At 42.1% G+C, this 15,455-nt stretch overlaps 1 protein-coding gene across 2 annotated transcripts in view; it reads left to right on the plus strand.

Annotated features, from left to right (window-relative positions):
• The window catches only part of LOC124721476, a 454,829-nt gene that overhangs the window by 273,385 nt on the left and 165,989 nt on the right, over window positions 1-15,455 (plus strand). The window contains exons 3-4 of one of the 2 annotated variants that reach the window (XM_047246471.1): window positions 6,963-7,223; window positions 7,324-9,886. In XM_047246471.1, the coding sequence (XP_047102427.1) occupies window positions 7,346-9,886 (2,541 nt within the window). In that variant the 5' untranslated portion in view covers window positions 6,963-7,223; window positions 7,324-7,345. The remainder of the gene's footprint in view (window positions 1-6,962; window positions 7,224-7,323; window positions 9,887-15,455) is intronic. The other variant, XM_047246472.1, reaches the window with a different exon arrangement.

Genomic DNA, 15,455 nt, shown 5'->3' on the forward strand with positions numbered 1-15,455 from the left:
AGGTCTCATATGAAGGCATGTAATATAGACAGTCGTTTTTCCCTTGCTCTATTTGCGAGTGTAACAGGAAAGTAAATGACAACTAGTGGTACAGGGTACAGTCCGGCACACACCATACGGTGGCTTGCGGAATATCGATGTACATGTAGAGAAGGCACCCCCAAAAGCAGAGTGCCTCTCAGCACCCCGTTTCCCCATCATCTTTGAATGAAAGGGAGCAGAGAAAGATCACAACATTTGGGTCAAAAGTTGTTCTGAGCACCATCTGACATCATTCTGGCTCATCTGACTACCGAGGACATCATGGATTTCAATGCCCTGTTATTGGACCCAGGCAGCCCCTCCACTGCCCCATACTCTAAAAGTGCCTCACCATCCCGGTATAAGGATAGGGATGAATCAAAACCATATTGCTGAAATGGCTCCCATACTCCAATCTAATAATAATAATGGATACAGGGGACCCATCTGAAGGAATTGAGACTCTTTGTAAGGGATAGACTTTTTTGCCTCTGCCTCCAAAAGACTCCTAAACGGATGCACCTGTACTTGGAGGCTATCGCCTCTACAGAAAGGACGACATTAATGGTTACAGTGTGAAAGGTGGGGTAGCAGTGTTAGTCACGGACACATTCTACTTCTCACCTCTGCCCTTAATGACAACACTACAAGCAGTTGCTATTCGTATAGTGGCCCATGTTGCTGTCACAGTGTGCTCTGTGTACCTACTGCCCCATGAGTCTGTTGACAGTGAGGTCCTTACACATCTTCTTGATGAACTATGCCATCCCCTTCTGCTTTTAGAGGACTTCAGGCACATAGTGCGCTATTGGTTCTAACACTGCTTGCTCCAGGGGTTTGATACTTGAGGATATGGCATGAACTACAGACATTGTATTGATGAACGTGGGTCAATCTAAGCATTGCTTCAGGTTCATTTATAGCAGTAGATCTCTCTTCCTGCTCACTTGCCCTTGCAGACACTGCTCAGTGGGGAGTTGATGACCTTTATGGTAACGACCACTACGCTATCTGCATCCATTTACTTGATGGAGCAGTTCCCAGAAGGAAGCTGCTGAGATGGCTGTTCAGAAAGACTAACTGGATGTGTTACAGGCAGTTCGCTATTTTCAAGCAGTGTGACAGTGTCCAGGACTGGGAGGATCACATTACAGTCATGATCCAACATGTGCCGCTTGTGCATCCATCCTGAAGTCAGTGGGAACACCTAGGAGGCAGCCTGTCCCTTGGTGGAATGATGAGTGTTGTTCTGCAATCAGGGCAGGCAGACAGCTATGCAAATATTCAGTCAGTGCCCTGCAAATGCAAATTTTGCAACATTTTGAATGACATGGGCAAAGGCAAGGAGAATAATTCAGGAGAGTAAGCAGAGGTCATGGTAAGAGTTCCTGAACTCCATCAATAAGTAAGGATCTCACCATGGAATTCATGATCCCCAATAGCAGCTGTACAAGAGCAGAAGTGTCTCCTAATGTCGTTGAAAGACATTGTACAGATAGTGGCAAAATTGTATAAGACAAGTATGGCTAAATCTAGCCAGGGTCCAGCATTCTGTCATTATTGGGAGACACAAGAGAGGGTTGTTTTGATTTCTATTCCAGTAACATTTGAGAATACAACCAGCCTTTCTTTCTGTGGGAATTGCCTTCTGCATTGTCAGTATCTCATGATATTGTGCCTGGTCACAACCTGATATGGTACAGCATGTTGAAATAGAGGAATCTCCACTCAAAGGAAAGATTTCCTCAGCTCCTGGAAAGAATCTATTTTAATCCTGATTTTAAAGCCGGTGAAGGATTGGACTAAACTCTGTAGTTATTGTAGCATTAGTCTGACAAGCTGCATAGGAAAGAGAGAGAAGCTTGTGGTCAATCGACACCTAATGTGGGTTCTTGAAGCCAGGTCCCTACAAAAGCTGCCCAATCACAGGCCAACTGGTCAGCCAATCCACCCATGCTGAGAAAGTCTGCCAACTGCCCCTGCTGAGTGGGTCTGCCCCGACATGTTCACCTTTGTGGTGTATGAGTTTATAGCAGTCAGGAGGGTCCAGGTGCATCAGCTCCACTGGCTCATTGCTACCTGCTACTTATTAGCCATGACCTCTACCTGCCATCCCACACTCTTTTTACCTTCTATTTTGGCATGGTGGAAAACTGCCATGCAACCGTGTGTAGGTAGGGTCCACCATGCAGTCGCAGTGTGCCCACAGACAGTCAGACAGGGTCTATGACCCACTAAGTTGGGGGGGGGGGGATGTTGACCGACTTGTCGGCCTGTGAATGGGTGGCTCTAAGTCATTCCCAGTGTGAGTTCAGGAGGCATCACTCCACACTCGATAACCTCCGACCCTGCTCAAAGCAGCAGTTCAACAAGCTTTCCTCCATAGCAACATCTTACCTGCGTCTTCTTCGATTTGTATCTTCTTTCGAGTGTTCTAAGTATTACAGTATTCACCATAGCAATCAACGGTATTACATCCACAGTAAGGCATCCTGTACTGTGTTCCTTGGTTGTGGATGAGTTTTCAGTCTTCTGTGCATCCTCCAACCTTGCAATGACTACTCTGCAATTGCATTTGACTATCAAGTAATTGGAGGAATGGTCTAACACCACAGGTTTCAGATTCTTTATGGAGGATTTGATTTGTTGATTGTAATCACTGCTGCTCATTTTACGTAATGCATTTTAAAACTGGGGATATTGTTCTCATTTTTAAGAAAAAGGTGAAATATCTGGGCCTCACTTTTGATGAGAAATTAACTTGGGTGCCATACCTTAAAGAACTGAAACTGAGGTGTCTCAAGTCATAGGTCTTGGGAGAGCTCAGTGGTTAAAAGGGTGCAATAATAAGCTATGTTCTGTAAAACCATCTCAGTGTGACTACGGCTTACTTTCTTCCCACCATGAGTGGATTTTATTACTGTTTACACATATAGGTCAAAGCAGAGGTATTTTATCAGCTGCTCTGAAGTTTTCCCCAACACTGTCCTCAGGATTGGCCTCCAGAGCAGTTTTCAGGTTGTTATGCAGAATTGTTTGCTATCCTGAGGGCACTGGAGCAGATGAGATGGTGTCATGGCAAGGAAGTCATCTGCTCAAATTCTCACAGTACCCATCAGATCAGATGGTGCAAGAAGTGCAGGATGCTCTTCTTCTCTAGCAAAGGAAGGACAAGACAATAACTTTCTACTGGGTTCCAGGGCACATAGAGATAAGGAGAAACGAACACTCTGATACAGCTGCCGAGGAGGCTTGGTCCCTTCCCACACCTGCTCACTGTTCTGTCCCCCTGCAGGCTGTTACTTCATTTGTGACCAAGAAGCCCATGTGCTGGTGGGAGGCTCAGTGGCTGAAAGTTAGAACTAACAAGCAATGTTCCATAAAACCTTATCGGTGTGACCATTGCTTACTTTCTTCCTTCCACGAGGAGCCGAAAAAGTATCTCTTACACCTCATAGAGTGAGTAATTGGCCATTGACGCAGTGCTTTCTCTTACACCGTGAGGAGCCACCAGTACATTGCAGATGGGACACAACTGTAGATACGAGATATTTTGAGTGTGTTTGATGCGATGACCTGAGGGCTTATCTGCGTCTCCCACAGGACCTACCCTCTATTTTTACTGATAATGAGGCAAGTGTGGTTCGTGTTATATAATTTTGTGTGATACCTGGAATTCTTCCCAAAATATTGGTTGAGAGATCTTAATGTGTGATAGAATGGCTCGGTTGCCCATTATTTCTAAGTAGTCATTAGGCCACAGTCACCTGTCATCTTTTTAACCATGTCTGTGCTGGTATTTTATCCTTGATTTTATCTTTTTAATAGTTTTTCACCATACTCATCTGTATATCATTCATGCAACAACACTGATGATGTTGCTGTTTGTGCCCTCACCCACAGGTAATAATGATAATGATAGTGATGATAATGATAATAATAATAAAGATTATTATTATTATTATTTATTATTTATTATTTCCACTTGACTGCCCCCTCTACATTAAGGCAGCAGCATTTGAATGTTTCACTGCTAATTGCCAATAGGAATAAAAATTAAACATCTGTATCAATAGTATTTGTGTACTTCCTGATCCTGTCATCCAGTCATTACAGTGCCAATTAAGGTATGTCTCTCAGGTGCTAACTGGATGTGTATATGGGCAGTACTGAATCAGACCAATAATGACAGATCATTGAAGTATCAGTTTTCTCTGTGGAAATAGTAATTGGTGTTTTTCTTCTTCTTTGCTCTTTGTACCATTGACATTAGTTCATTACTCAGAGAATCCAATTGTTCTTAAAGACTGACAGCTGACGAGTTGTTCTTTTGACATACAGTGTGCAGGTAAATTAACTGTCATAAATAAATTTTGGTCTTTTATAGTGGTTTTAAATCACAATGTAATTACCTGCATTCCATCTCTACCTGGGAAAGTGGGCAACTGAAAATGACATGATCAGCAGAACCTTCTTTTCCACACTTGCAGATTGGTGTGTTACTACATCCTACTCAATGTAGATGTTTAGGATATGGGCCTTGACCTGTTAATACATGCACCATACCTTGATTAGGGTCAATGTCGCACATATTCAGCCTGTTACTAGTGCTTGGGAATATGCTATGTACCCATTTTGCTGTGCTTCTAGTTTCCCAGTCAGACTTCCATTGTCTAATCTGCAAGCTTGCAGGTATCTTTTATTAGGAATATGGACCCTGTGGACTCATGAACTCAATCATGTTGTTCATGCCTCAAGCAGTATAATGCTGCCCAGTAATGTAGCATGATGTTCAGTGGACATAGCCCAAGAATTTTCTGTAAACTCGTGACAGGTGACATGAGAGGTACTGGTGAGCCTCAGGAGTACACTCTGCTATACATATTCCTCACACTTATTGTTCAGTATCACTTCAGTGTAAAACTATGCATCCAGACTTTGGCAGAAAAGTCCACAACAACCTTGGAGGCAACTTCATTGTAAGACCACACAAGGCTTTCACTTACCACCCATAGATTGAGTAATGGTTGTAAATACTAAAATAGTGCCACCTTCTGTCTAGTTTGCTTTGGTACTGCTGATCAGCTATCTGTTGCCTCAGATCAAAACCTTATTGGAGTTCACCCAAGTGTAGGTAGATAGCTGCAAAAGTCTTGATATATCTATATTTTGTGGGCAAGTGACTAAACACTTATTCCTGTTCATTTCAGCAACTCATGACATAACTAATAGTGTATAGGGTCTCCATGTGCTGCTTGTGTAGAGTTTTTAATCATGAGGGAAGACTTTCCAAATAGTTTTAATTCATAGGAAGCAGAGTGCACTAAAGCACTCTGAAGAATTGTTGCTAGATTTTATGTGAACAGGTATGGCTTGAAACCATTGCTTTAGCTAATTCCAGGAATATTCAGTTTCATTTACACCAGTGCTTTGAGAAGAACATTCTAATTAATTCATCTATTTTTCTCTGAATTACCCTGCAATGACAAAGAACAAAGTCAAATGCCAAACTTTTATCACATCATTGCCAACCTACAACTCCCCTAACGTCATGGTTTGCCCATCAACTAAACCTAATGGTCAGTGTAAAAATCAGGAAAATCCATCCCAGAATGTGTCACCAAGACTCACTTGGGATACCACTATTGACTTGGAGATAGCCAGTTCAAATCCTGGGGCTGGAGGAAATTTTCCTCACCAGTGTTTAGCCAGCAATGGAAGGAGAGTTTCTTCATCAGCAGACTTTGTGCCAGTGTCTTAGGTAAAATTCCAGACATCTTTTGCAGTGTCCCGTACAGTTGCAGCATGTGACACAGTTGACAGTGATCCATCTGTTGGATGAGCACGCTAAGCTTAGTGGCTCACTTAGCGCGTTTCAACAGGAATACACATGTCAACACTGGGTGCAACGCTCTCTCTCTCTCTCTCTCTCTCTCTCTCTCTCTCTCTCTCTCTCTCTCTCTCTCTCTCTCCCCCCCCCCCCTTCCCCCCTCCCTCCCCCCTCTCTCTCCCCCCCCCCCTCCCTCTCCCTCTGTGTCACTGTTATGAACAATACAGACTCAAAATACACCCATCACTTTCATCTTCACTCAACAGATGTACACAAGACACATCTCACTTTCACTTAGCAAAGGAAAAGTGCCAGTGTGCACAAAGAAAGGAGACCTTTCCAATTAGGCAGCACCCCATTGAAAAGGGGGTGGGGGGTGGGGGATCTTCTCACCCGACAGTGCCATACAAGTATATAGAAACAGTGACCATTTGCAGTTCTGTGTGTGTGTGTGTGTGTGTGTGTGTGTGTGTGTGTGTGTGTGTGTGTGTGTGTGTGTGTGTTTGAAAAAAATAATTCAAAGATGACATGAAAATTTGTGCCAGACCGGAAGTCGAACCTAGATTTCCCGATTTACACAGGTGGTTGCCTTAACCTCTTGGGCTGTCCATCTATCCATGCACATCTCCTGTCTGACCCAAATCTCCATATGCTGCACACTACAGAGCAGTGTCCTTTGTCCATTGTTCCTCATAGCCCTACTGTATTTCCATGGGAGGTCTGCATTATTGTGCATCCGCATTGAAAGATCGATGTGCCATCAGATGCATATATTGTATAGATATGCTGTTCTTTTGGACACACAACATAGTATATTTTAAATTCTTAAAGAATGTACACTCATAATTATCAAATAATTTAAGGTTTTTTTTAATTGTCTGTACTGTAGAAGCAAATGAGAATATTTATAGAGAATTATAATAGTTTTGGCGCATTATGTGGGTTCTGGTGGACATTTGAAATCATTTGAATGTTAAAATTCCATATGCAGCAATGTGACCACAGATGACTGTACCATCGTGTAATTGAGTATCACTGATTTGTGACTGATAGAATTTAAGTACTATTATCATTTTGGATCTGTAACTGAGCCATAATTGTGATGTTTCAGGTGCTCCTGCCTCTGATCAAAAATTGTTACTTATTCTCAACATCTTTCAGAAGATAGTTGTTTCACCAAATTCATGTCTGGAGAATAAGTACTGCTAGTGACTATTATAATTATGATTGAAAGAACTGATGTAACTCAGTGGAAGTGCATGAAGTCCCATACCGTGAGTTTTTGGTAAAGAGTAGTATATTGAAAGGTATAACATCACGACAGTTTAATGAAAGGTAGAAAAGTGTTTTAATGTGGAAGATAGATTTTAAGGTAATCATGGAAACCTTATAAGTGGTGTTACTCATTTTTAGCATATTACTCACGTTTACTGTTGCTCTGGAGATTTAATGGTGTTATCTTATGTTTTCAGTGCTGGATGAGTGATCTAAGCAATGGCCAGTGCTGAAGCAGTGTCTCCTGAGTTGGATGATGAGAATGCTAAAAATAATGAGACCACAGGCTCAACAGTGCAATCGGAGATCTGTGAAGAGAATGCTGACAATGAATATGAGATGGCAGAACTCCTCCTTGAACCAGAGGTGACATTAAATGAAGAAGAATCATCTGGAAACACTAATGTTACCCTTTCAGGACCTGTGCTGCGTGAAAGTGATCCTGTATGTAGTGAGGTTGCAAGTGAAGATAATTTAAATGTATCGCCAGTTCCACCAACAGCTACAGATTGTGAAAATGCTAGTAGTAATAATTGTGCAAAAGTGCCACCCGAGTGTGATCCCAGTGAAGTACCAGGTGACCCTAGTATAAATGTGTTAGCAGAAAATGAATGTGTAAACAAAGTTAGTTCAGAGAGTGAAGGTAGTGGTGCAGTGGAAAACTCTGTTGAAAATATTATTACTGTTGATGCTGAAGGAGCTGCAGGGAGACTTTCGGATGCTTTCAATGCTGAGACAGAAACAGGTAATGTAAATGGGACAGATACTCAGGGATCTGGCAGTACAGGGGATTTAAATGTAAACTCTGTAGAATTCTTCAGCACTGACAGTAATTTCACTGAACTAACTAGCAACAGCTCTGAACCACTGGGCGTGAGTAATACCAAAATACCTGGTGTGGTGATCAATAATGGCAGTGAATTATTTAGTCACAAGGAATTTAAAGAGAATACTAATCCTGAAAGTGGGAGTGATGTGAAAAATGAGCCATGTGTTGCTGAAGAAGTCAAAAAAATAGCTAAAGATAATGATTCAGACATTGAAAGAGAAAAGAGTGAAACAAAACTTACAAATTTTGATGCCCAGCAACATACAATAAATGTTCAGAGTCGTGGAAGTGAAAATAATTTCAGTCAAGTTTCTGACAGTAATGAGGAAGTTACATTAAATTCTGTAAATGTTATAGAAAATGCCAGGGACTCCAACAGTGAAGACAGCACTTCTACTAATGGTAACAATGATAGTAGTAACACATTGTGGCATAAGAAGAATGTGTTAAATAGTCACTATTATTCCGAACATGTTACTCGATATTGTACTAATAACGTTGAGACTAGTGGAGATGCAAATGTTTTGAAGTCACTTAAGCCTTGCAGTGTTATCCTTGAAAGACTCAACACAAATGTTATTGATGCATTAAAAAATATTGGCAATAGTCCATCAGGTTCATTTGAATTGAGTATTGAGAAGTCTAATAAAAGGGCTGTAGTATCTGCTGTAAAAAATGAAATCCTTTCTTTTGATCCTGCAGACTCTAACAGATTTACCTCCCAGAATGCTAGTTCAAAACTGGAATGTAGTGGGGAATATATTATGAAAGAAAACAAAGTGAAACTGCCACCCCGGACTCCAAGAACTACAAGAACTAAGAAAAGAAAGAGGAGGAGAACTATATCAAGTAGCTCTAGTGGAGTTCAGACAGGAAGTGAATCCGATAGAACCATCTGTAATGATGACAACAAGACTGCCACACGTGATAAGTTGGAGATCTCACGGAAAGATGAGAATTGTTCCAAACAAGAACCAGAAAGAAAGAAATCGAAAACTGTTGAAGAAGACAGTAAAGAAGTTGAAGATAGTGATGTAAATCGTGCCAGTTCTCCTTCAGACCCTATAGCAAAACATGGGACAGATAGCTTATGTAACGTAAAAGAATTTAAAGACATTTCATCAGTTGATATTACATCTAGTCAAGATGATTCCTCAGATTACCCAGTTGCTCCAACTGAAGATCCACTTACTCTGGATAGTAAGCAAATGGCAGATCAGGAAAACTCAGAAGATGGCAGCAGGAAGGACAATACGGATATAGGACAGATTCAGATACCAGCCTCTATCAGTTTGGGTCAGAGCAACCATACGACACTACCTGAGGATGTTTCCATTTTGAATAGGGAGTTAGGACAGGAAAGCCAGGCAACAGCAGTGTGCCATACAGAAAGATCTGATGTGGAGACAAATCAGGAAGGGGAACAATGTGGTGATTTTGATAGTCATGAAAATGGTGTAGATACAGAAGGGGGGTTACAATTGACACTGGGTAACGGCAATGTTAGTAATAGGACAAAATCAAGTTTCCAAAATGGTACCCCTGCTTGTGAAAATATGGATGCTGGTGGCTTTGGTAGTGATGAAATGCCTCCAGATGCAAACAGCTTTGAAGGAAGTGTGAAAGATAACTCTGTAACAGACAAAAATTTGCGAGATGCAACATGTATAATTCCTGATAAGCCTAGAGTTGCTACTTTTGAAGAAACACCTGAGGATCAAAAACCTGACCTTGCTTTTTTGTCAGTCTCATCTGATACTCATGTTGCAGATACAAAGTTCGCCAATGTGCCTGTGAGACAGCTACAGAAAAGTAACAGAGCAAGAAAATCATATACTGGGAAGGACATCAAACAGTCCGAGCAGAAATCTGGGCAGAAATCTACACGGCCCCAAAGACAGGCTGCCAGGAAAGCTGAAACTCAAATTAAGGTAACTTGGAATGATAGATTCAAAACATATTTCTTGTTTCTTTTTTCATCTATAGTAAGCTTTGCATTCTTTTTGAGAGTGAGAGTGTGACAGAGTGTGTGTGTGTGTGTGTGTGTGTGTGTGTGTGTGTGTGTGTGTGTGTGTGTGTGTATATATATACACACACACACTCTCCCTCCCCCCCCCCCCCCACCCCTTATTGTGGACTTTGACTCCAACCACTAATGAATTGAGTTCTTCAGGGTGTCTGGTAAAATGGCCACATGTCTCACATTTACAGTTTTGTGGAAGCAGCAACACACCCAAAAATATTGTGGGGATGTTTTAACATTACTAAACCTCACCAGTACCACTATAGAGATGGTGTGTATATTCCCGCACAGGTTGAAAACTGAGGAGATGGTACAGAGGGTAAACAGCTCTGGACTTGTATTTCAAATCCCTGCCCAATAATGTGAATTAACATTTCTGTATTTTTTCTAGGCTAAATCACACAAGGCAAATACTGAGGTAGTTTTTTTGAAAAGCACATGTCTGTCATGTCTAGAGGGTAGAGACGTTCAGCCCTAAAACAATAAAAAAAACAGTGTCACAATTCTAAACAACTATTTATTAATGAAAGTAAACACTTAACTTGTGTAGTAGATGTGGACGGTATGTGGAATGGTCTACAATTCTAGCAGAGCTAATTGCTTGTACACACCACTCCGCAGTAACCCTTGTGGAGCAGTTGCAGCACCTCAAGCTGCAGAACTCGTGCATCATCGTTCTCCATGTGGAGGACAAGAATGCTCATTCATGCAGAAGTAGCTTTCCAGTACACAAATTAATGGCACACTAGCAAGTGGTGTATCTCCTTTAGACTCCGAGGCCACCCATTGCAGGCATTCTGCAGAATTACCCGAAAAGCTGGGGCAGATGCAGTTTCATGCACAATGCATCAGTTGTTGTTGTTGTGGTCTTCAGTCCTGAGACTAGTTTGATGCAGCTCTCCATACTACTTTATCCTGTGCAAGCTTCTTCATCTCCCAGTACTTACTGCAACCTCCATCCTTCTGAATCTGCTTAGTGTATTCATCTCTTGGTCTCCCTCTACGATTTTTACCCTCCATGCTGCTCTCCAATGCTAAATTTGTGATCCCTTGATGCCTCAGAACATGCCCTACCAACCGGTCCCTTCTTCTTGTCAAGTTGTGCCACAAACTCCTCTTCTCCCCTATTCTATTCAATACCTCCTCATTAGTTACGTGATCTACCCATCTAATCTTCAGCATTCTTCTGTAGCACCACATTTCGAAAGCTTCTATTCTCTTCTTGTCCAAACTAATTATCGTCCATGTTTCACTTCCACACATGGCTACACTCCATACAAATACTTTCAGAAAGAACTTCCTGACACTTCAGTCTACATTTTATACCCTCTCTACTTCGTCCATCATCAGTTATTTTGCTCCCTAAATAGCAAAACTCCTTTACTACTTTAAGTGTCTCGTTACCTAATCTAATTCCCTCAGCATCACCCTACTTAATTCGACTACATTCCATTATCATCATTTTACTTTTGTTGATGTTCATCTTATATCCTCCTTTCAAGACACTGTCCATTCCGTTCAACTGCTCTTCCAAATCCTTTACTGTCTCTGACAAAATTACAATGTCATCGGCAAACCTCAAAGTTTTTATTTCTTCTCCATGGATTTTAATACCTACTCTGAATTTTTCTTTTGTTTCCTTTACTGCTTGCTCAATACACAGATTGAATAACATCGGGGATAGGCTACAACCCTGTCTCACTCCCTTCCCAACCACTGCTTCCCTTTCGTGCCCCTCGACTCTTATAACAGCCATCTGGTTTCTGTACAAATTGTAAATAGCCTTTCGCTCCCTGTATTTTACCCCTGCATCAGTAGTCAACAGGAAACCTATGAAGTGTGTCAAAAATCCTGGGAATCTTTGTGAAAACAGGAATGTTTGGATGAATCAAATGCAGAATCAGTACCTACTGGTAACTGAGATGACAAATCAGTGTTGCAATGCTGACCCGAGGTCCTGTATAGAAGCTTAGACTGGTGATTGGATAACAGCAGGGCCCACCATTGCAGCTTTCGCATATTGCATGGTGGGACAGGCTTGGAGAGGCTGAACAGAGCCGATAGCAGCCTGTGCTCTGTAATAAGATAAAAGTATCACCCATTCAAGCACTGATGAAATTTGATAACTCCGTAAACCTCTTTTTGTTAGGATTAGGACTTAAAATTATGGCAACGACACGTGTTTAATGAACAACTTTATTCATAAAGGACCACACACTGAACAAGGAACACACACAGACAGAGAACACACACTGCTAGGACAACTGTGTACACAACAACGTCTGTGGACACCAACAATATTATGTGGTGGTAAAATTTGAATCTCAACACGCCTACTCAATTTTTACACACAGGTAGAAATCGATGAACTTGAGTGCTTAAGTTTGTGGTTCTAGGTTTGCAGTCAGAGTCCAACAACACACATCTCATGCTTCAGCGCAGGAAGAGCCTTCTTCAGCATGTCTGCTACCATGTCTTCTGTTGACCGATATTGCAGTTTCAGTGGATAATCTTGCAGGGCCTGGTGAATGAAGTGGTACTTTATGTGAATATGTTTTGTCTTTGAGTGGAAAACTGGATTATTTGCCAGTTTTCCAGCTGACTGGTTGTCATTGAACAGTACAATGTTTGACAGGTCCACTAAAGCCAGCTCCTTCACGAAGGTTGATAGGTGAATCACCTCCTTTGCTGCTTCGGAGATACTCATATACTCAGCCTTGATGAGAGAGCAATGGTCCTTTGCTTGCGCGAACACCATGAGATTTCTGACTTGCACAAGATGAAGTTGTGACCGGTATAAGACTTCCTGTCAGCATCTGCAAAACCAAATATTCCCTCTTTATCCTTGACGTAGGTTAGTGTCTTGTCAATTGTTCCCTTGAGGTATCTAAGGATTCGTTTAGCTGCCTGCCAGTGAACAAGATTATGGCTGTTGTTGTATTGGCTTAGCTTGTTGACTGCATGGCATATATCAGGGTGAGTGCCAATGGCGATGTACATAAACGCTCCGAGCAGTTCCCTGAACGGATACTGAGTCCCATCTGCTGTACTTGCAGCTGCAACATCCAGTTTGATCCGGGTCGCCAACTGGGTTCTTATGGGCTTGCAGTCATCCATTCAAAATCGGTGTAAAACTCCTCTGATGTAGCCAATTTGACACAGCGTGAGTTTGTCAACAGACTGATTTACGCCAGTGCCCAGGTAGCATTTCACAGAACCAAGATCCTTGATGTCGAATCTGGCAGATAACTTGTCCTGGATCTCCCTTGTTCTTTCCGGGTCTGATGACACAATTATGATGTCGTCAACATAAGTGAGCAGGAAGACTTGAGAATTTCCTACACTGCCCACATATACACAAGGATCTACACTAGTGGGCTGCAATCCAACTGACATCAATGTGGCGTTTAATTTGGCATGCCACTGTCTGCCAGCTTGACGCAATCCGTAGATGGCTTTTGTAAGCTTGCACACTTTGCTACCAGATTTTGACTTCTGGAGCATATCATCTGCCTTTTTGGCTATGTGACTGTCTTCCTCTACACCTCTCATCTTCTGTAAGAACTTGGCTAATGAGTCCAGCTGTTCCATGAAGATTTCAGTATCAATTTCACCATTAAAGAATTAAGTGGTGATATCCAGCTGTGAGACATGCAAGTTAAACTTCACTGCCAGAGCCATGAGGAGTCTGAATGATTCGATTTTTGCAACTGGAGAGAATGTTTCCACAAAGTCAACTCCGGGTCTTTGGTTGAATCCTCGTGCAACTATTCTGGACTTTCTTCGTAGCAAGGATACATCACTGCGGTATTTGTTTCTTAAGACAGTTCTGCAGTCAATTATTTGTCTGTTTGCTGGTCTGTCCACGATATCCCAGGTTTCATTCTTGACTAGCGACTTCATCGTATGTAGCGCTAAACCATTCTTGACTATCTGGACTGTTCAATGCATCCTCAACACTGATTTCTGTTGCATTAGCGGCAAAGTTGATGTCATGACTTGAAACATCTGGTGCAAGCTGTGGAGCAGGTGTGACACTTGAGGAATTGCTGTCCTCGTCACATGACAGGTTATCATCTGAAATGATATCATGTGGTAGTGAGGTGACTTCTTCTTCTTCAAAACCGTAAAATGGTTCTTCATCAGAGAATGATTCTGACTCACAGCTTCTGTTGTCACTCAAGTCTCCTGGTGAAAGGTCCATGCAGATAATTCTTTGGCAATGATGTTGTTCATCCGCAGTGAGGTCTACATAGGTTTGCTTGGGTTCAAAACTGTTATGATCAAGGAACCTGACATCTCGTGATGTGTGTACCTCGTGATGTGTGTACCTCGTGATGTGTGTACCTCGTGATGTGTGTACCTCGTGATGTGTGTACCTCGTGATGTGTGTACCTCGTGATGTGTGTACCTCGTGATGTGTGTACCTCGTGATGTGTGTACCTCGTGATGTGTGTACCTCGTGATGTGTGTACCTCGTGATGTGTGTACCTCGTGATGTGTGTATCTCGTGGTCTTTTGGCACCCACACACGATAGGTACTTGAACAGTCTGAGTAGCCTACGAAGATTCCTTGCTTGCCTCTCGGGTCAAACTTCCCCTTGTTTGGCGATTTTTCCAGGATGATGACACTTTCACTGAATACACGAAGGTGTGACAAGTCTGGTTTCTTCTTCATCCACTTTTCATATGGAGTTCCACCTGAAAGTCCTTTGGTTAGGCAGCGATTTCGGATGTGGTTGGCTGTGTTAATAGCTTCGACCCAAAGTGATGGTGGTTGTCCAGACTCCAGCATCATGCAGCGAGCCACTTCGAACCAAGGATCGGTTCTTTCGTTCAGCAACACCATTCTGTTGTGGTTTATAAGGAACTGTTTGACGTCGCTGTATTCCTGCCGCTCGGAAGATGGAGTCCATCCTTTCGTTGCAGTATTCCTTGCCATTATCTGACTGGAAAGATTTGATTTTATATCCAGTCTGATTTTCAGCAAAGTTCTTGAATTCAACAAATCTTTCCACAACTTCTCCCTTGTGTCGAAGAAAGTGGACTTGACACCATCTGCTGTGGTCATCTATGAAGGTTACAAAATATCTTGCACCACCTAGAGATTTTTCTCTCATTGGCCCACAGACATCTGGATGTACTAACTCCAGAAGGTCACTTTTGTTTTCATCCCGCCTGGTGAAGGAGGTGGATGTGATATTTCCTTCAAGACATGCAGTGCACTTGGTGAAGTCTGCATCACTGAATTTCAAGCCTTGAGCATTCTAATCATATCTCCAGAGTTCAAGTGTCCTAATCGAGCATGCCAGATTTGCGTGTCACTTTTCGTAATTTTTGTCTCGGCAGCTGTACAGGCCTTTGGGCTGTTTTCATGCAAGTAAAACATGTTACCAACTCTGTTTGCAATCACCTTAACTTTATCGCAAGTGTCCCTTATAACTGCACGATTTTTCTCACAGGTTACAGTGTGATTG

Source organism: Schistocerca piceifrons, chromosome X (assembly GCF_021461385.2).
Source record: "Schistocerca piceifrons isolate TAMUIC-IGC-003096 chromosome X, iqSchPice1.1, whole genome shotgun sequence".
Classification (NCBI taxonomy): Eukaryota; Metazoa; Arthropoda; class Insecta; order Orthoptera; family Acrididae; genus Schistocerca; species Schistocerca piceifrons.